This window comes from Epinephelus lanceolatus, chromosome 22, assembly GCF_041903045.1.
Source record: "Epinephelus lanceolatus isolate andai-2023 chromosome 22, ASM4190304v1, whole genome shotgun sequence".
Taxonomy (NCBI): domain Eukaryota; kingdom Metazoa; phylum Chordata; class Actinopteri; order Perciformes; family Serranidae; genus Epinephelus; species Epinephelus lanceolatus.
Genome location: NC_135755.1, coordinates 34,546,860 through 34,568,298, shown reverse-complemented (window position 1 = coordinate 34,568,298; position 21,439 = coordinate 34,546,860). Strand labels below are relative to the sequence as shown.

Below are 21,439 nucleotides of genomic sequence, written 5' to 3'. Positions count from 1 at the left end.
TTCTGTGTGCGAGTCTTCCTTTGCTACCTTGTCACAATAAAGAGTAAACCTGAAAGATAGTTACATAATTTTGTGCTAGATTTTTATTTCTGTTTATGTCCCCTACAATAGTATACAGATTTTTAACTACAGGTCATTCGTAATTATGTAAGGTGTATACATGGACACCACCTGAGAGCTGCTAAGAGTTCTGTGTTTTTAAACTCTTGCAAGTAACCACAATGCTGGCCACGGTCCTGTGCGAGACAACCCACTGTGTTAAAAATAAACTCATGACCTGCCAGGAGCTGGGGAGGAAAGAGTGATTATGTCTGAAAACCATCACCGTCTGTCTGCAGTGACTTTATCACTGAACCCCAAAAAGAGTTTCCTTTGTGTTTTTCCTCTACATTCCAGCGTGGGAGACTTGTTTCCACTCAGGAATGTTTATGGCTGGCCATGAGGAGAGCTCAGCCTTGTTTCCACACAGTCAGGTATTGTACTACTGCGCTGAATAGCTCCTAAATGTTTCCCGCAAAAAACGTCCCATGAGTCACTGCCTGTGACCTAGATTTAAAGGTGAGGAAATGTATACAGAATGAGGAATAATTTGGATTTCCATACCATCAAGACATTACAGAGGCAATAAAACAAAGTCTGTTTGTGAAAATTTTATTTGGTGGAAAAAGCTATTTCCACAGGCCGATGGAGAGGAGTGCCTTGTTTGCAACTTACATGTAAACATTTGGTTTTGAGGACGTGATAAAAGCATGTGTCTACTCTTACAAAAAGACAAACAGTTATGAACCAGAGCAGCAGCAGTGGTGAGACTACGTAAAAACATCTACTCACATTTTGTGCTCTTCATTCCAACATAATTTCAACTTAATCAGCACACATGTGGTTCACATTTGGTTATGGAAGGACAACATACAGCAATAAAAAAATCATACCAACCATGAACCAAAGAACATGACAATGTTTAACATCTGCTTACACAGTGTCTCAATCTTACACTGGGAGCTCATTGTGATGCTTAAACAATAAATTTGGCAAATGCCCTTATACTTATAGCATATTTTACAATCAGCCCATTCAGGATTCAACCTCCTAAATATTTACCTCTTTATGTTTATTGTAGAGGCTCTGCAGCTGTGGTACAGTCTTGCATGTGGCGAGGTCATGAAAGTCTATTGGAAAATGACCCATCCACTAATGTTGGTTATAGGAAAGCTCTGACATAAAGGGAAATGCTTTGATTGGCCATGAAACTCACAATCAGATAAAAGTTCGATTTCATCTCTGTGTCCAGTACAGAGATAAGTCTGGGATTTGTCTTTGATTGAGCACAAAAACTCATAGCCAGCCAGCAGCCTTATAAAGCCAAGCAATGAATGTTAAAGCTGTAATAATTATTTTTTTTATGGTAAAATAGATCAAAGGTAATGGTAAAACTGATCAAATGTGTAATGTGAAAAGGGTCAGTCATAGTGACTGATCCACATAGAATTATTACAAACTGCTCGATGGAGCATTTTAGCATCTTTAATGTTATTTATTTAATGGTGGCCTGTGTTTCTGCCAAAAAATTGCTCTTGAACACACCGTAAAGACTACAGCTGACTGCTAACTGGCATGTATGTTCTGTGCCTTCGTGAGAGGAAATTTTCCATACCAGCAGGTGGCAGTATGGAAACTGGAAGACTGACAGAATGGATATATGAGTTAGCCAGTGAGCACGACATTACCCGATGTTGAAAGAACAAATTATATTTACCATGTGTTAGCGAACAGTAATAAACAATTATGTACCATTACTGCTAAAGTAACAATGAGCTCCACCGGGTCTGGCGCTGATTCAACATGCTGTACTGGCTAAAAAATAGCTGTTAAGGGCCGACTAGTGGCAACAGTGCAGGGCACACTGCAAAACTAGCATGATAGATGCTCACCAATGGCCCAACATTGAACGACGGCCGACCATTGGCTTAGTGTGTCAGGGCCCTTAGAGACTAACAGTTGAACACAGTAGAGCATATTTTTCTCAGAATTTGGTGGAGACCAAACCTGAGTGAAAGTTAGCCCAAAGAAGGGCCCCAAGCAAATGCTAATGTTGTTGCATGTCTGATGGATGTGTAAATAGGCCATTGTTTGCTAACACATTTACCATAAAGTGATAACTCTATGTCAGTTTTGTTTACGGCTTGTTCTGCTGTACCAAGTTGCCAAAAAAAATCAGTTAATGCTAATTTAAACAGATACTAGGGTTAGCTTGCAAATACAATGCCATTATTGTCAATTACCAGAAATTCAAGCAGAGTGCAGATATGGAGCGGTATAATGCTTGCATTAGATTACACAGTCAGCCCTTCTCACTCATTCTGGTAAAAGGGATCTCCAATATGGCTGCTGGTGAGCTTGCTAAGGAAGCTCACTGTTTCATGCTCCATGTGCACTTAGAGCAAGATGTGCTGTGGAATAATGCCTTATAATGCCTCAGCCTCAAGTATCTTATAATCTTGTTCACCATGTTTGGGAGTCAGTGGATGTCATCAGCTATTGTAAGACAATACGACATAACACAGTAGATGTAAGACCCAAACAAAAATATCAAGTGTTTTATATAACATCCCAACATGCACCCAGGTCACGGTTTGCAACAAAGGCTTCAGTGTGTTTCAAACAAACTAGTTTGTACAATGGTCACAAGTTGTTATATTAATTTTACCTAAATTACCAACCAAGCTTGTTGCATGGTTAGCGGCGCAAGAGAATGTCAGGCCCAGCTCCTACCACTCAGTGACAAAGTGGACACTACAGGCGATGAGTGAAAGAACTGCAGGGGACAAGTCAAGCTCAGTGAGGTTCAAGTAGGCCTGCAGCCTTTCCTTTTTGTCCTCAACCACAGGGCTGAGACATGATGAATCATACAAATGAATATAATGGTGCACAAACTTCCAGATAACTAATCCCCAAACACATCTGTGTGTTGTCCACAGTTGTTCACATGAAAAATATTCATGTAATGACTGAATAAAGACGTCCTAAGGGAAAAGTTAAAATCCTGCCCGTCTTTGTATGAATTCTTCATGCTTGTTCATAACCATGTTTCACACTAGCAACTCGTAGGCCTGGGCTAAGTCTATTTTCAGGGGATAACCCAGTAAAATCGGGGCAAATCCTGCTCTGGAGCAGGGTCAGCAAGCCCTATAGGCTAAAGTCCGGGTTAGCCCACTTGGAATGTCAGGATTGTGCCGGTGTTAATGCTCTCTTAGCCCCAGGCTAGCAGCTCCTTTAGCCTGGGCCTAAGAGTAGTGTAAAAAGCCTGTTCTTTGTATTCATGAATTTTGCTGAACTTTGGCATGATTGGGCCCATAATAATGTATTCTTGTTACTTTATGTTTGACTGTTACATTGCCAGTGACACGTATCTGTCATACATGTCCAGGCTTTCAGGTTTAAGACCTAGATTTCAGAGGTGATACAACTTTAGGGCTTAGATTGGATGGATTCCTTGGGGATACACCCTTATTCATCCAAACTTAGCTACTTAGTTTTGGGTTAAAGGAACTTTTTTCAAGCTCAAGATACAATACAAATCATCATCATTTTCACTAAAGGTTTTCAGCAATTTTGGAATGAAGCTGCCTGGCCTACAGCCATTATCTTCAGATTCAACCATTTTCATACGTAAAGGTTTCATTGCAGGTTTTACAGACTCAAACTGTTCAGCAAAATCCTGCTGCATCAAGAATGATTCCTCTGTTCATACAACTGACATACAGTACAAATAATTAAAATGATCAACATAGCACTCACTAGTCGAGGTCAAGAGGGACGGTCCATCCAGTCTGCAGTGGGCGACACCGACAGCTGATTGAAGGCCAATATTGATAAAACTATAACCCTATTCTAATGAAAATTGTGCAATGTGTAGTCCATCGTTCAATAGTAAGGTAGGTATGCTGACACTTTGGTATACTGTTAAGAATCATCTATAGTCTTCAAGTACACCCAAATCATAAGTGATAAAAGCAGAGTTGATAAAGGTGACTGAATTGATAAAATTGCATTACATTTTTATTTGATAATGACTTGAATGAGTTGATGAACAAAGATTTAATCACATCAACCTCTTCATCAGTCAACACAGTTCAGTTGATCATTTCATATTTTAGTTGGCATCTCACTAATAATCACAAGCCATACCCAACAACTCTCATCATCAATCCAGTTATCGATCCATCAAGTAAAGTATCCCAAACATCATTATCCCCTGGCCCTGGCCCAAGATGTTTCCGGGCCTGATGGGATATGTAATTCCTCCAGTATTCTTGGTCTGCCCCCATGTCTTCTCCCAGTTTGACATAGCTAGAACACCTCAAAAGGGAGGCATCCTGGAGACAGCCTAATCAGATGCTTGAACCACTGCAAGTAACTCCTCTCAACACAGAGAAGCAGAAATTCTACTCTGAGTATTCTGGTTGTTTGAGCTCCTCCTGACTGTGTGCAGACACCTTGCAAAGGAACCAATTTTGGATGCTATCAAAGATTCTTTCAGTCAACAGTAACGTTCAGGCTCAGCTTCCTCGTTACCAGGAATCCTTTCGCAGTGGCAATTTGGGAAGCTTGCTACCTCACTTTGATTTGGATTTGGGAGACCAGGGGTCCTGTTTTTCAAGTGATGATCCCACCAAGACATAAGGGTCAAATGTGAGGGGTTAAGACCAGTTCTAAGGAGAAACAATGCGAATTCTGTCCCAGTCATGGATAAGGGGACCAGCTCTGTACCCTTTCATGGATACTATAGGGGTCATGGGGGTTTTATGGACTTATGCTTGTGACCATGTTCCCCAATCTGATAAATGCCTCAGAGCAAAATTCATTCATTTTCTTTATACCATTGTTACTTTAAAAAAGAGAAATGTATCAGTTCAACTGCACATTGATCAACTTTGCTTTTACCTTGTGTTTTTTGTGGTGTGCATCATAAAGTGCTTTCTAACAGCCGTTATTGACTCATATTAAGATATTTGTGAGACACTTGTATGGTAAATGTGTTTAGCTCTAATGTGAAAATCAAAGTGAAACACAAAATTCATTAAAAGGGTTTGGGTCTATGCAATTCCGTGTATGTACATGTGTGCACCTGTTCCAACGTTGACCTGGTCTGAACAGGTGTAAATCCTCGAAACCAAAACTGCATTGCAACATGTTGTCCATGGGTTCATTTTACTTTGGCACAGTTAACAGCTGGGTACCAAAGTATCAGAAGATGTGTGCGCTTGACAAAAGTTCCACTGCACTGGTGCAGAGCTTCAACCATCCAATGTTTTCTCTCACAAAAATAGGGCCTTAGATGTTGGTCTAACTCTACATTAGAGCGGTCCTTCTGATGTCTACTGCATGATAATATCAGGTTCGATGTTGAAGAGCAGGTCATCATTGTCTCTCCTGACCTCCAGCAGTAGGGCTGTGTCCTCCTGCAGTGCCCCCTGCAGGTCAGCGGTGGCCATCAGAGGTTTGCCATTCAGTTTCACAATAATGTCACCATCTTTGATACCGCCTCTGGAGACAAAGAGAGGGGTGCATAGAGACTGTTATAGGTAAAGGATTAATTTTACTTCAGAAAAAGTGACAAATTGTATATTGCTTTTTTTGAGGAATGACTGAATAAAGTAAACCTACTTCTGTGCAGGTGAGTGAGGAACAACCTCATGGACATAAATCCCACTGGTAACATTAGGGAAGTCTGGGTTCTGCTGTTTTAGCTCTTCAATTAACCTGGAACAAACAAAAAGGCAGTGTCTCAAAGAAAGTCCGTTATCTAACCAAGTTCCCCAGTATTGTGAGTTTTAACTATTTTAATTCAGTAAGCAATAGTTTTCTCCTGGCCTGTTATAGTATTTGGCATCTACTGAAGCCCTGTTTCCACCAAGCAATACAGTACAGTTACTTTGCAGAAAGAAAGAGCTTGTCGAAGCGAAATTCTGAATATTAAAATACACGAACACTAATTTGGAAGAATATTATGTATTCCAAAACAGAACAAATCCATTGAGCCATCATGACCATCTTGCTAGAGGTCCAAATCTTTATACATTTCTTCATGCTCTTTACATTGAACAAAGCGGGTAGATTTGCCTACAACGTGTTGGATAATAGTTTTTACATCTGGACTGTATGATACAAAAAAACTCAATTTCCCTCATTCTGCAAATGAACAAAGTTGAATGTTTCAGCAAAACCTACCTCTTTTCACAATTTCTTTTTTTATACCAGCTACAAGGTACTTGCTCACTCTGGAATTGATATATAATGTGGAATGTTTATGGAATGTTTGTGTTGTTGGGCATGGAAATGACAATCTTAAAAATAGCCAGAGGCCACTGTATTAGTTAATCTATCTATGCATGGACTTATCAGCGTTTCATAAGCAACCGTTTCAAAATTATTTTACAAATACATTATATTTACTAAGGGGCGGAGGGAGCAGAGCTGTGGAAACATCCTGCAGTCCGACATACTATCATGAGTTTAAATAACTTACTGGATGGATATATAGAGAAAGGCGACATTTAGAGAGCAAGTCCAAATAAGCAACTCCACTTTAGAAACAAGCCCAAAGTCGCAGCTTATAAGCGGACCTGGCAACCCTGCCCTACGCGTAGTGCTCTATGATCTCTGATCCAGCAGCACATCATCCAAGTAAAAACAAGTGATTCACGCTTGCGCGCGCACTACACAGTTGTTTTGCGCGCAGCACTGTCATCTGCCCATTTCGTTTGTGTTAGTGGAATTATCAACCAGACTCTTCCATGTCCAGGCTAAATAAATGACTGTGTCATCGGCATAAAAAGGTGTTTTTCCATCAGGCATATTAAGAAGTGAAGGGATATTTTTTAGGATGTTTCCAATCAGTATTACATGAATAGAGGAGGACCCAAAATAGATTCTTGTGGGACACCTTTGCTGCTTTTAAGAGGTTTGGATTTTAATGTTGCTGCTGTAATCTGCTCTGACAACTGTGGTTGTAGTACATAACTAGCTCTGAAAAAGTGCAGTAGTTTAGTATTTGGACCATACTGAAGGTAGATTGTTGTTAAATTAAAAGCATATCTGCCATATTTCCCATCAACATAATAATTATCACCAGGTCAGACTTACGCTGGTGTGATGGTGAGCATCCTTATTCCAATGAAACGCTTCTTTATTGACCTCACATCTGAAAGAGACTTCAGTTAGTCTTTGTTACTCAGCAGAATACTCAAAGATGTTTAATTATAGCTTGGTGACATCATTGTCAGACTCACCCTTGTTGTGCTTGTCGAGCGAATCATTGAGAAAGCGAATTATCCTGTCGGAGGGAATGGCAAATGAGATTCCTGCTGCAACCTTCAGGGTGTTGATGCCAATCACCTCCCCATCCTAAAATAAAGAGACAATTATATTCTAAGTTTATCAACCAGACCCAAGCAGAGAAAGGTATTATACAGCAGTCAGTAAAGAGGTGGGAAACCAAATGCTTACCAAATTGACAAGAGGTCCTCCTGAATTCCCGTACTGTAAAAGAAAACATAGAGAAACAGTATTGTGATGTACAAACAACACACACACCTTACATTACAACATTTTAACACCTAAAAAATAGAAACAGAGCTATACTCAAGACTGTGTAGGAAAAAAAAACTACTGCACTGGTTAACAATACTTTTGACTCAGAGCACACTTTTTCTGCCTTGCCATATTCTCACATTGATTATAGCATCTGTCTGGATGTAGTCCATGTCAGAGTCCCTGAGGCCTAGCTCCTTGCCATCTCTCTGGGCTGTGCTGACGATGCCTGTGGTGACAGTGTTTTGGAGAGCGAAGGGGCTGCCAATTGCAACCACAAACTCCCCAGGTCTTAGGTCTGCACTGTGGCCCAGAAACAATACAGGCAGTTTCATCTGGAAGGAGACAAGAAACAGACAAAGGGTAAGAGAACACTGTTGTAGGATGTATGATATTTGGGTAACCTTTTACAGTCATGGGAGCACAGTCATTCACACTCACAACTACAAACAATTTAAAGCGTCCAATTCACCTAACATGCTTTGGACTGTGGAAGGAAACTGGTGCATCTCGAGGAAGCCCACACTCACATGAGGAGAACAAGCAGACACCACAGAGCAAAGTCTGGGGGTTTTGAACCTGTAACCTTCTTGCCATATGCTATCTATATACAGAGGTACTTTAGCATAATAAACATATGTAAGATGAGACTAAGGAAAGACGAGCATTAAAAGTCCAACTAAGAGCTTGTGCATGTATACAGCACATTTGAAATATGAGTCTCAATTGTTTTTTTGTTTTTTTACCACAGTTTGCAACACATGACCGCTCTGTTTAGAGCAATACATAACAGTTATCAGCATAAAAATGTGTTTTTCCATCAGACAAATTAGGGAGTGAAGGGATATTATTTAGGACATTTCTAATCAGTACTATGTGAATAGGAGAGAAACCAAAACAGATCCTTGTGGGACACCTTTGCTACTTTCAAGAGGTTTGGATTTTAATGTTACAGCTGTATCTTGCTCAGAGCTGGACAATGTGGTTGTAGTACATAACATGCTCTGAAAAAGGGCAGTAGTACTTAACAGAAGTACATTAGCATATGATCAGCAAAGAAGCAACATTGCACAAGCAGCCCCAGTCATTCCACTTTTCTTTACTTTGATGTGATAAACAACATTTTAGAGCATGTTAATCTGAGTTTGTGTGGCTGCATGTAAATGGAAAACTTAGTGGAATATTCATTTTCATTAGCCATGTAAACAGCTTAGTATGAGTATTGTCTTTTTTTTATAAGGGCAAAAAAAGAACATTTTTTGCATGTAAACATTGTCATTGTTAGTCTATCTGGATATAACAGGATGATGATGATGTCACTGTTTTATGCAAATGATGAAATGATTGAACTGACTATTAACTAAGACACTTTAATCTACATAGACAAAGAATCAACAGCATTCTGAACTAATTCCTACACAGACAGTAAAGGCCATCAAAAAACCAAAGTACATAACAAATATCTCTCTTTTGGGTATATGTGATATGGAGAGCAGGTTACATAATATGACATTCAATTAAATTTAGAATTTAAACCTTAACATGGGCCAGGAACATCCCATTGTAAGTAAAACTGAGCTCTTGCCACATGTTAAACCTCGTTCAGCCTATAGTAGGTTAAAACCAGAGGTTACACTGCAATGTAAAGGACAGTCGTAACAGATTATTGAGGTAATAACTTTTAATGTTTACCTCCATATGCCTTTGAAAGTTGTACTTTTGTTGGACTGTTTCCAGAGAAGCACTTCTCTACATCAGTGCTGGTGAATAGATAGAGATAGATAATGTATAGAGCAAAAGTACAAAAATATGATCTGGTTGTAAAAAGTTGAACTTTCCATTGATCTGCACTCCATTCTTGCCTCTTTCACAGCTGTGCAACCGCTGATCCTCTGCTCATGAGTACAACTCAATTTAACTTTGTGCCAGAGGGCTACACATTTACACTTTGCACACTCAGGAAAACAAGGTCCAATGTGTGTTAAAAATTTTACTGCAATGTTGGTGACACACAAAAGCTTTAACCACTGCTTTAACAGTTCCAAGAATCCAGTGTGCAAGTACAGCAAATAGAGGGTATCAAACCTCACACAACCAACAATCAACAATTCCAGCATGTCTGGAACATGATGAAGACAAACTTGAAATAAAGTTTAGAAAACCATGAACCACAGCCTGATGATGATGATAACAGCTGTAAAACATACTGCCTAATGTCAATAAAAGTACATCTGAAAAGTCTAAAATAACCTAAAATATCACTATGTAGCTGCATAGTGTAAAATAGATACAAAAAGGTAAGTTCTAAAGAGACAAAGTAACAAAGGACGGGATATGATGAAAAGAGGGGTGGAGGAGCTGAAGGGAAAGGGAGGAAAAGACTGGAGCTGAGTAGAAACACATGCTCAGCAGACAGATGTGTGACGAAGGGAGGGGAAGAATGAGCAGAAAGGGTTTCTTTAAGGTGGAGTATTTTGGATTGTGTTTCTCTCACTCCTCCCTATCTTGGTCCTGATCCAGCTCTCTCAGTTCTAATGCAGAGATGTCAACCTTCGGTCACGTCGGGAACCGAGGTTCAACTGATATTGGTTTTTGAAAGCAGATATTTTTGCTCAGAATGAACCACCCATCAGCATCTTTATCTCTACAAGCACATCTTGTGTGGCCAAGTATTACTCAAACCCACAGCAATATATTTAATTTCATGGGAAAATCCCCAAGTTTCCAAAGAAACCAAAGCAGGCTCTTCATCTGAGTTTTGGGGAAATATTTATGAAATGATGAACAAGGCATTTAGAATATCTCTATTTGATGGAATGTGACATATAAAAATATGCCTTGGGTCTAAACACAATTTCATCAAAATGTTTGTACAAGATGACAGAGAATATAAGCAACACCGCAAAAATATGGATTTCTTTTTTAAAAATTTAAAGCTGTATTAATAATCTTTTGGCCTCTAATATAGGCTGTGTGGCGAAAAGATACATAGATACAGATACAGATACAGATAAACAGCTCCCTTATAGTGATGGTGCATATACACTGATCACCATCAGCTTTCATCTGGATTCATAGAAAATCCAAATAGCAATAGCATCCCCAGTGCCCCCCTTGCTCACTGTAAAAGAAAATGTTTATCTAATAGTTTTACTTTTATCACATTAAAATCCTGCCAACAATGCCATATTATGAAAGAAGAAATTCTTTCAAGTCCGATTTTTTTGGCTGCTTCAGCTGATTTTTATTCACTGCGTACTCATGACAGAAGTTAACAACAAGGGTGTAAAACTTTCTCTCCACTGCACAGTGAATGAAACTCATTTGAACCAGCCACAGAACTGGACCTAAAATATTTTTTTCTTCAATATCACTCATGTTTTTTCCATTTTGCCACAAAAACAAACAAACAAACAAACAAACAAAAAAACATGTTAATGGGAAGCTGATTTTCTGGCTTATCAGTTGATGCTAGTGGTTAGCTGTCTGAATTTTTGTTGGTAACTAGTGCAGGAGACCAAGGTGTGTTGGCTTTCCCTGGGATGGTTGGAACAGTTCTTTTTTTCATGCTTTAGTTCCCACCATGTTACAAATCAACAAAAAGTAGACAAAAGCAAGACAAATGCTGTTCCTAATTGAATAATTTAATTAATTTGGTTTAAGCTATTGGCCCATGTGCACTGCGCCTTGAGTCATGTTTAGCCTAAAATTGGCCGCATAGATAAATTAATATGGTAATAAAAATGTTTTTGATGAACCTGCTTTAGGTTACAGCTAATGGTCTCTGTTTTAAAGTATTTTCAGCCTTTCAAGAGATTTATACATCTAAGCTGAAAGAATAGGCCAAGTAAAAAGTGCATTAGCATCATATAGGCCAATATTTCAACCAATGAATGTGCAGCATTCAGGCTCTTAACTTTCTTATGATAAAACCCATGAAACTTAATAGCCTACATAAACCTATAGGCTACATGTAACCTGTGGTAACCACATTGAGCTGATAGGTGCCATTTAAGATTTGAAAGACAGCCAGATTCCATATCTCAGTAAGTTTTTTTCTCAATTCTCTTTTCTTTTTTTTCTCAAAGAAATGTAAGAACAATGGACATTGCAAATATAAGGTGTTCAAACTTAGACTGCAATTTTTTTCCCAATCTGAATCTTATTTTGTTTGTTATTTTTTTGTTAGGGAGGCGGATGTTTAACAAATTGTATTTGGGTTGAGCTCTAAAAGACATGATAAATTGATAGCAGACACTAGTATCTATACAGGGATCAAATTGTTTGCATTACTGTTCAAGTAGTGAGTAATTGAGTTCTGTTTCAATAAATACAAAAGTATCCCAGCTGACCTTGTTTTCTCCTACTGAATGTATCTGCAAAACCATGATCTTTCCCAAACCTTAACCAAATCATGATCTTTCCTTAACTCTGACCCGTGTTTGTATAGTCTATACCTAACCAAACATGGGACGAAGCCATGCCCCTACTGCCCAGTGTGGTCAGTCTGAACTTCTTGTCTTGTTTGAGGAAATTCAAACTGGCCAGACTGTGTTTTTTAATGGTCCTTTGTGTCCGACACAATAACAACTTGAGCAACTTTGTCCCAAAAATCAACAAGACTTAATCCAGGGTCTTTGCAAAGTTGATTTTTGTGTTTTGGAGGATGAATAGCTAGACATCCCCTGCAAAGGATGCAGGACATCCTCTGCTTCTTTGCCCAGCTTAGTGTTGTACACATGCTTCTTTTTTTTTTTAGTTTGAGCAAAAGTGTGCCCGCTCAACAGCCTTCTGCTCCAGCAGATGGTCCAGCTGTGGTTTAGCACTGTCAGAGGCCAAGGCATCCCATACTTGCAAAAACTTGAATGGTTTCATGAGTAGGACAAGGAGCACCACTAAGTCTCTGTACATGCGTTGCAGGTCATGACTGCACCTCTGGATTCCTAAGATGGGCTTTACTTTTTTGATATTTAACCAAAATTTGAATCTTCCCAAAGTATTTTAATAGCCTAAAACTAACTCCATACTGGATGCAAGGTGCTCTGATGTTAAAAAAGCTAAATGACGATTTAATATTCAAAAATATTACTGAAAAACTGAATAAAAAGTTTACTTGGATAAGATGCCTGATTTATCTTACTGTGGCCAGTATCAGCCCAGTAAATCAGCAAACTTCTACAACTTCAGCTGGGAAGTGACGTAAGAGCAGCACACAGAGAAAAATCCCCCAGTAATCCCTGTGGTGGTTCGAGTTGTGAATGTGCTGCACACTCAAGCTGGAAGTATTTGCTGTCACCCAAATGGGAGGTTTGGATTCCAACTGGGGTCCATTACCCCACCCTATTAACATCACTGTGAACCTGGACACATGACACACACACTTTAAAGTAAAACGCACACTTAGTCTGCTGACCTTGATGCAATGCCACAAAAGACTAATTTCTCTGCTGGTGTTTCACTGTGCTAATGGAGGCCATGAGTTGGGTAGATTAAAGCTGCCATGTGGAGTCATCATTGTAAACAGACACTGTTTTGTTCACATCCAAAGTTTGGCCTTAAGGCTTAGCAGGCATGTTGGATTCATTTCCGATCTCAAAAAGCACCGTTTTAAAGGTCTAGTGTGTAAGATTTTGTGGCATCTAGTGTTGAGGTTGCACATTGCAACTAACTGAAACTTCTCCCATCTGCCATGCATGTAGGAGAACTACTATGGCCGACACAAAAACATAAAAATGGAAAAGATTCCATTTAGAGCTAGTGTTTGGTTTGTCTGTTGTGGGCTACTGCAGAAACAAAATGGTGAACTCCTTTGAAGAGAACCTGCTCCGTATGCAGCTATAAACAACTCATTCAAAGGTAACAAAAACACAACAATTCTTATTTTCAAGTGATTATAAACTAATGAAAACATACAAATATTATCATTTCTGCCATTATAACCCCCCAAATCCTGCACACTAGACATCTGATAGGTTTGAACCCACATTGTTTTTTATTGGATATTCTTCTTGTCCTATTTTACTTTTGTACTGCACAAAAAAAATGGGGGGTTTATCTGACCTGCTCATCAAAACACTCCTCAACAGCACTGCTAGTGGTCAACACACTTGGGAGTTAACCCTACAGTCTTTCTTGGTCTCTGTTAGAAAATGTCAGGTAGTGATATAGTGTGCTCCAGGGATGACATTTCTCTGAAGGCATATATGGAAATTGGCATCACCCTTGTTCCCTTGTAATAAAACCAACAGGATTTTTCCATTAGATCTTGGATTATATGGATTACTATTTTGCAAAAAATAAGATCTGTGGTAAACAAACATTCAGCAAGATAATTTTCCCAAATTAACACCACAGGCTTTATTGTCTTCCCAATTTATGGTTTCTTATCTGTGAAATAAAGGTAAATAAAAGCTTCATTTTCACTGAGGGCAGCATGGTGAGATTCTGTAGTCTCATTTAGCCACTTGTTTGCAACTGCCCTTTTTGAGACACAAAATTTAGTAGTGGGTTATTTACTGACATATTTTATGTCACAGAAAATATGAAAGTCTCTTAAGCCAGTGTTAACCATAGACCTTATTTCAGTCATCTTACCAAAACACACTCCAAAAACCCATTGACCCTAGGGAACCAGGGGTGCTAAAATGCTAACTCATGTTGGTTAGCAGTACATTCTATTGTATGAGAAACTTAAACCAAAAACAGAAGAAAGAAAGAAAGAACGGAATATTAAGTTAACATTTTCCACTGACATATCTGTGACTCTATTTTTGCAAACACATGCTGTGCATTACAAATCAATTAAAATTGACTTCTGGGAAAACTGCACACATGACCACAAGAACATCATGACATCTAAAAGTACTGTCAAAAATCATAGAAACAATGTATAGTGTGGCCTAGTTATCTTTATGTCTTCAATGAGGTGCCATGTCTGCAGTCATCTAAACATGAGTGTCTCTCAATCCGCTGCAATCTACAGTGTTAACAACAGACAACAATCTGGTCAGCCCTGGCCTGACAATGTCTTTCTTGTAGTTTATGGTTTCCCCATCCTCACTTCAGTTGTACACCAGATGTTGGTCTCATGCACATCTGGTTAGAAGCTTTTAGCTGCATGCCACGGGTAAAGAAAAAAAAACTCAAGTCCAGTCCTCCAGTACAGTTTGTTTACTTTCTGTTGCTAATTTCACATTTTCTTAGAATGGAGGGATGGAAATTTATTAGACCCATCTCTGGAATGTATAACAAATGAAGCACAAGACACTTATAATATAGTCTGATGGAATTTGGTTTAGGCTATTTCACTCTGTATAAACATGTCCTTTTCCTTTAAAGCAGCCTAAGAGAACATTCAAAGAGAGGACAGAAACCAAGTTTAAACAAATGGAACATGTACTCTGATGCATATCTCCACTGTACTTCTACAAGTTTTAGTGAAAGATTCCTTGTTGCTGGCTTCTTTTAGCTGGACTACAACGGTGGCTCAAACTGGCAGCAAAACAAATTCATTCCTGCTTGTTGAGAAAATCCCATAAGCAGTGGACTCACCTGTGTATTGATTTTGATGGTGGCAATGTCTGATTTTTTGTCAATGTCTTTTATGCTGGCTTCATATACATCACCATTATGCATCTGGACCTGCAGGAAAGAATGGAAGAATGAGAATGGAAGGAATGTAGCCTCTCAAATGAAACCTAATTTGTAGCAAAGGATTCCCAGCTGGTACTCTGGAAAGACATTGGACTCTGATATTGGACAGATGTTAAATTTTGGTTGGAATAAAAATCGAGCTGACAACATTTTGACGTTAACATTGTGATATTTTGCTGACGTTTGGTTTTATCACCCATACCTCACGACTAAATGTTGTTATTCTATGTCAACATGACTTTGGCATGAGACATTTGGAAGATGCTGGATTTTTGTTACTTACCAACACAGCTTAGAACCAACAAAATATCAATGCCATTTGTCGTCAGTATTCTACGTAAAATGGACATTGGCATTTGATGTTGTCCTGACATTAAATTTTGGTGACCCAATGTCACGAACTCAATTCAACCAAATATCAATGTCTAAAAACACTGGTGGCCAGCTGGGATTGTTTTGATCCATTTATATGAAATAAGCTTCGTATCAGGTATAACTACCTTCTAAGCAAACTAAGCTGTGTTTGAGCCAATTGTGGTTCTACGAGATATCATTTTCGAACCTCATTGCTTATATTTTGATTTGGCAAATAGCCTGGTACCAGTTCCAAACTTTATTATATTTGCCAAATATTTGCACTCAACATCAAATTCTTATTCTTGCTAGGGTGGGTAAAACCATGAAACAATACTGTATAAATACAATATTTGTTGACTCTAACACTCTAAAATCAGTTCTAGCTCAGGTCTACACTCAATCAGTAATTCATCTAGCTGCATCACCTCATCACATATCGCCATTTGGTCATGGACTTTTCACGCTGAGATATGACGTGCAAGGCACCACTAGGTGTGCCGTGTCAACTTCTGCCTGTTACGTGCATTTTCTGTTTTCAAAATACACTTCTGTTTTCACAGAAAATGTACAGTTTATGTCCAGACTCTTTAAAAAAAACGCACTACATCAGTTAAGCACCGTAGATTGATGTTTTTTTCCTTTTGCCAACACACGTACGTGGTTGGGTTTAGGCAGCAAAAGCACGTGTTGGGTTTAGGATAAAAGAACAGGGTTTGGCTTTACATTCAAATGGTAAGCAATCACTGGCCTCCTGGGTGAAAATCGGTGGATGTTGGACCCATCCACCACTACTCCCACTCACCCAACAGAGACCAGCCAGGTATCATGCTGACGTGAACGGATGGCTTTTTCGTCGGTATCAGATGCCAGAAGTCACTGACCAAGTGCCAGTGATCTACGACTTCAGAGTGAGACTGAGTTGATTGTATCAATGTTGGACAAGTCTGACTTGAGCTGATCCACATCTTATAGTGTGTTTATCCCTGGTATCTATGTGTTTTGAATGATCAGATCACATGTGGACAGCTCAGGTGTAAATGACCACTAAGACTTATTGTGATCCAATCGCTCAAACCACTAGCCGAGGTGGTCTGGGTACATTAGACCACATATCTTTTGTAGTGTAAAAGCTAATGCATCCTGATGTGTCCCCGACAAGGACTATGTGATCAGCACAGGATGTGGTAGTTGTTTTGGTAACAGCATGCTACCAGTCTATAACGTTTTATGACAGGTTGGATGAAGAGTTGCATGACCGTCCATCTTTTTGCCCTGTAGTTGCTGAATTTTGATGACTGCTATTTCTCCAGCTGTACTGACACACCATTACTGTGACTAGCGAGCATGATAGCGAGTAGCTAGCAAGAATGTGAACATGATAACTGTGCATTAGGCCCTTTGACCTTCTACTATAAGTGATGTAGGCAGTTACGAAATCTGAGCACAAGTGATGAGCTGGAGATGCATGATAGACACAGGTGTGAGCAGCGATGTGTCTCAACTGTCCACCTGTGGTCGGATAACTGAAATGCATTTTTAAGTGTAAAGAGGCTCTTAAAAGCATAAAAAAATGTTGGGAGATGCACTTACTTGCTTTTGATACTAGATCCATACCAATATCATTTGTGCATTAAGTACAGAGTTGGAGTCAGGATGTGGTTAGCCTAGCTTAGCATAAAGACTGGGAGCAGGGGGAAACAGCTAGCCCGGCTCTATTCAAAGTTAAGAAATACACCTACAAAACCCAAAACCAGTGAAGCTGGCATGTTGTGTAAACCGTAAATAAAAACAGAATACAATGATTTGCAAATCCTTTTCAACCTATATTCAATTGAATACACTGCAAAGACAAGTTACTTAATGTTCGAACAGGTAAACTTTGTAATTTTTTGCAAATATTAGCTCATTTGGAATTTGATGCCTGCAACATGTTTCAAAAAAGCTGGCACAAGTGGCAAAAAAGACTGAGAAAGTTGAGGAATGCTCATCAAACACTTATTTGGAACATCCCACAGGTGAACGGGCTAATTGGGAACAGGTGGGTGCCATGATTGGGTATAAAAGCAGCTTCCCTGAAATGCTCAGTCATTCACAAACAAGGATGGGGCGAGGGTCACCACTTAGTGAACAAATGCGTGAGCTGATTTTCGAACAGTTTAAGAACAACATTCCTCAACGAGCTATTGCAAGAAATTTAGGGATTTCATCATCTACGGTCCGTAATATCGTCAAAAGGTTCAGAGAATCTGGAGAAATCACTGCACGTAAGCGACAAGGCCGAAAACCAACATTGAATGCCCGTGACCTTCGATCCCTCAGGCGGTACTGCATCAAAAACCGACATCAGTGTGTAAAGGACATCACCACATGGGCTCAGGAACACTTCAGAAAACCACTGTCAGTAACTACAGTTCGTCGCTACATCTGCAAGTGCAAGTTAAAACTCTACAATGCAAAGCGAAAGCCATTCATCAACAGCACCCAGAAACGCCGCCGGCTTCGCTGGGCCCGAGCTCATCTAAGATGGACTGATGCAAAGTGGAAAAGTGTTCTGTGGTCTGACGAGTCCACATTTCAAATTGTTTTTGGAAACTGTGGACGTCGTGTCCTCCGGACCAAAGAGGAAAAGAACCATCCGGACTGTTATAGGCGCAAAGTTCAAAAGCCAGCATCTGTGATGGTATGGGGGTGTATTAGTGCCCAAGGCATGGGCAACTTACACATATGTGAAGGCACCATTAATGCTGAAAGGTACATACAGGTTTTGGAGCAACATATGTTGCCATCCAAGCAACGTCTTTTTCATGGACGCCCCTGTTTATTTCAGCAAGACAATGCCAAGCCACATTCTGCACGTGTTACAACAGCATGGCTCCATAGTAAAAGAGTGCGGGTACTAGACTGGCCTGCCTGTAGTCCAGACCTGTCTCCCATTGAAAATGTGTGGCGCATTATGAAGCGTAAAATACGACAACGGAGACCCCGGACTGTTGAACAACTTAAGCTGTACATCAAGCAAGAATGGGAAAGAGTTCCACCTGAAAAGCTTCAAAAATTGGTCTCCTCAGTTCCCAAACGGTTACTGAGTGTCGTTAAAAGGAAAGGCGATGTAACACAGTGGTAAAAAGGCCCCTGTGCCAACTTTTTTGCAATGTGTTGCTGCCTTTAAATTCTAAGTTAATGATTATTTGCAAAAAAAAAATAAAGTTTCTCAGTTTGAACATTAAACATCTTGTCTTTGCAGTGTATTCAATTGAATATAAGTTGAAAAGGATTTGCAAATCATTGTATTCTGTTTTTATCTACGATTTACATAACGTGCCAACTTCACTGGTTTTGGGTTTTGTATATCGTCACCTCTGCGAGTATTTAAAGTGAAGCACAAGTGATTGGTACCTTGAGATGCTGTTGACCGGACACTGGTGTGGTGCTGGAGACTACATGGGCGTTGGTGACAATCAGTCCGTTATCTGACATCACAAACCCAGACCCACTTGACAGAGGGATGTTCCGACCAAACAGAGGATGCCTGGGGAAAATCAGTGAATTCAGTTGTACTGGCTTACAGAGAAAATGTGATTGCTGATCATTTTGTTCATCCCATTATCTATTACCCATACCCATTATAAATAGGATATACTTTGTGAAACCTCTTTGAAACCTCTACAAAACACACACAATCACACACACTCATACACAGTCAGTACCTGAGGAAGAGTTCGATGTGGACCACAGCAGGAGCGATTTTCTCCACCACATCAGCTATGAAGTTAAACTTGTAACGAGGACTGGCAGGATGTGAAGGACCTATACTGGCAAAAAGAATTATGTATTTTAATAAACAGTCGACACTTTCATTTAGGAATAAATAAACAAAATTAAAATCAGACTGAAATAAACCAGAAGAAAGTGTGTTACAGTAATCTAATTGGGATGTTAATAAGGCTTCATCAGTGTCATGAATTAAAGGGATAGATCTAAAGGAGGCATGACATGAGTTGTGTGATGTACCTTAAAACTTTAAGACGGTTCAGAATGGAATCCTAAAGTCTTGCACACCGGCATTACATGGCTAGGTAAGAAAGTGCAGTTCTGACAGTATGATTGGTAAGATTAGCAAAGATTTCCCAACCAGTCTGCTTAAAAAAGTTAGGATTAAAAGAAAGGCTTAACAGGGTATCATCTGCATAAGTTTGGTAGGAAATATTGTGACGTGAACTCAGGGTAATATCAGGGGTGGGTAGTGATGTGTCACAAGTAAAAAAAAAAAGTAGTATTTTTAAGGAACAAGTATTTTTCAAGTTCCTGTTTTAACACTACTTCTACTTCTAACCTGAGTATATTTTTTTAACCAGTACTCTACTTTTTACTTCACTACACTTGCTATTTATACCTTCGTCACAACAAGTCTGCTCTAAAAGCAGGGATTGAGTGTAGGAAGGAGAGCACATGAAGAGCACCTCTACTGTAGATGCTGATGACAAAGCAAAACCCCAAAACAGTGTGTTTTAAGGTGTTATTTTAACTACAGTCACGTAGAAAGTAAGGATAAACATCTCCTGACGTTACAATGAATTGCAATGAAAAAGAAACTCACTGCACACACACAGAGAGCACACAGCCGCCAGCCTCTGACTTCATGACAGCAGCAGCTAAAGGTGAATTCAACCCAGGTCAGTGAGGTAAGCTTGCTGACGTTAACGTTAGCAGTTAGCTAACGTTAAATTACAGTAACTGCTGAGAAATCTGAAAGAACTGCAACTTTCTGAAGAGCTGTTAGGAATTTTTATCCACACAACAGGATGCAAAATAGGCACCTAACTCAGTTTTGTCACTGTATGTCCTTCATATCTAACAGTTTCTGATGATGGCACTTACAGTAAATACTTTTTCTGCGTGCTCTCTGATTTAATTCCTGAAATATGCAGTGAACACAGTCAAATGTAGAGAGTAAATCTGTGTCAGGACATTGCAAAGCAATCCCCTCTGTTTCACCACCCAAACATTAACAAACCCACCTAATGGCGCAAACCTGGCAGCACTTGTGGAAACTAAGTTTACATTGCCGAGGTCTACCAGAAATAATGAGTTATATGTTGTCTCTACACCTTTGAGGAAACTGTGGTTTGTGATTTTAGACTGAAAAGAGATTCTCAAATGACAGACACAGTCCAACCAAAGGCTCAAGCCAGTGGCTTTAAAGTTTTACCATTAGTAGATTTGAGAACAGACCTAAAAGAAAAATAATAGAATTACATTTCTTGGGTCATATGGTGGTGGCTGTGTATCTGGCAGACACAGTGAAACATTAAGCTTTGATTGCATTGTTTCAATTGTATTTCTCATTAAATGTTAATATTGTAAGCTATAACAAAGGGCAAAGGTTTAAAAGTTGTATGATTGTCTTACTGCTTGTTTTTGAGTGATACCAGCACGTTCCAAGGTCTGAATGAATTCACTAGTTGAACACAATGGTTTAACTAGAGGCAATGAAAATAAAACTGTAAACTGCAGTTTTCCTTTAAATTTGTCTTGATGAACAGAAATTATTATTTATTTATTTATTTTGCTGTGAACCAAACTTTAACATATTATCATCTCATCAAGTTGATGTAGACTTGATTGCGAACTATTGCCTATTTACATATCCAGCAGACCCTTAAACAATGGCATCCCCAGGGGGTGGGGGACTCCCATTGGTTCGACATCCCATTGTTCCGACCATATTAAACTCATTGTTCCGAAGTCCGTTCCGAAATCATCATGATGCCCTGTGGTTAAGGTCTGGTCCTATTACTGCATGTCACTAACTCGGCTTCTTCTTTGGAGCCTTTGT

The 21,439-nt window shown here is 39.4% G+C and overlaps 1 protein-coding gene across 1 annotated transcript in view; it reads right to left on the bottom strand.

The window, feature by feature from the left end:
- Positions 1–635: 635 nt before the first annotated feature.
- htra3b (HtrA serine peptidase 3b) overlaps positions 636–21,439 on the bottom strand; it is a 34,209-nt gene continuing 13,405 nt past the window's right edge. The window contains exons 2-10 of the mRNA XM_033610103.2: positions 19,311–19,410; positions 19,000–19,132; positions 15,145–15,234; positions 7,734–7,928; positions 7,510–7,542; positions 7,293–7,407; positions 7,147–7,204; positions 5,668–5,763; positions 636–5,547 (exon numbers count right to left, since the gene is read on the bottom strand). Coding sequence (XP_033465994.1) covers positions 5,379–5,547; positions 5,668–5,763; positions 7,147–7,204; positions 7,293–7,407; positions 7,510–7,542; positions 7,734–7,928; positions 15,145–15,234; positions 19,000–19,132; positions 19,311–19,410 — 989 coding nt within the window. The 3' untranslated portion in view covers positions 636–5,378. The remainder of the gene's footprint in view (positions 5,548–5,667; positions 5,764–7,146; positions 7,205–7,292; positions 7,408–7,509; positions 7,543–7,733; positions 7,929–15,144; positions 15,235–18,999; positions 19,133–19,310; positions 19,411–21,439) is intronic.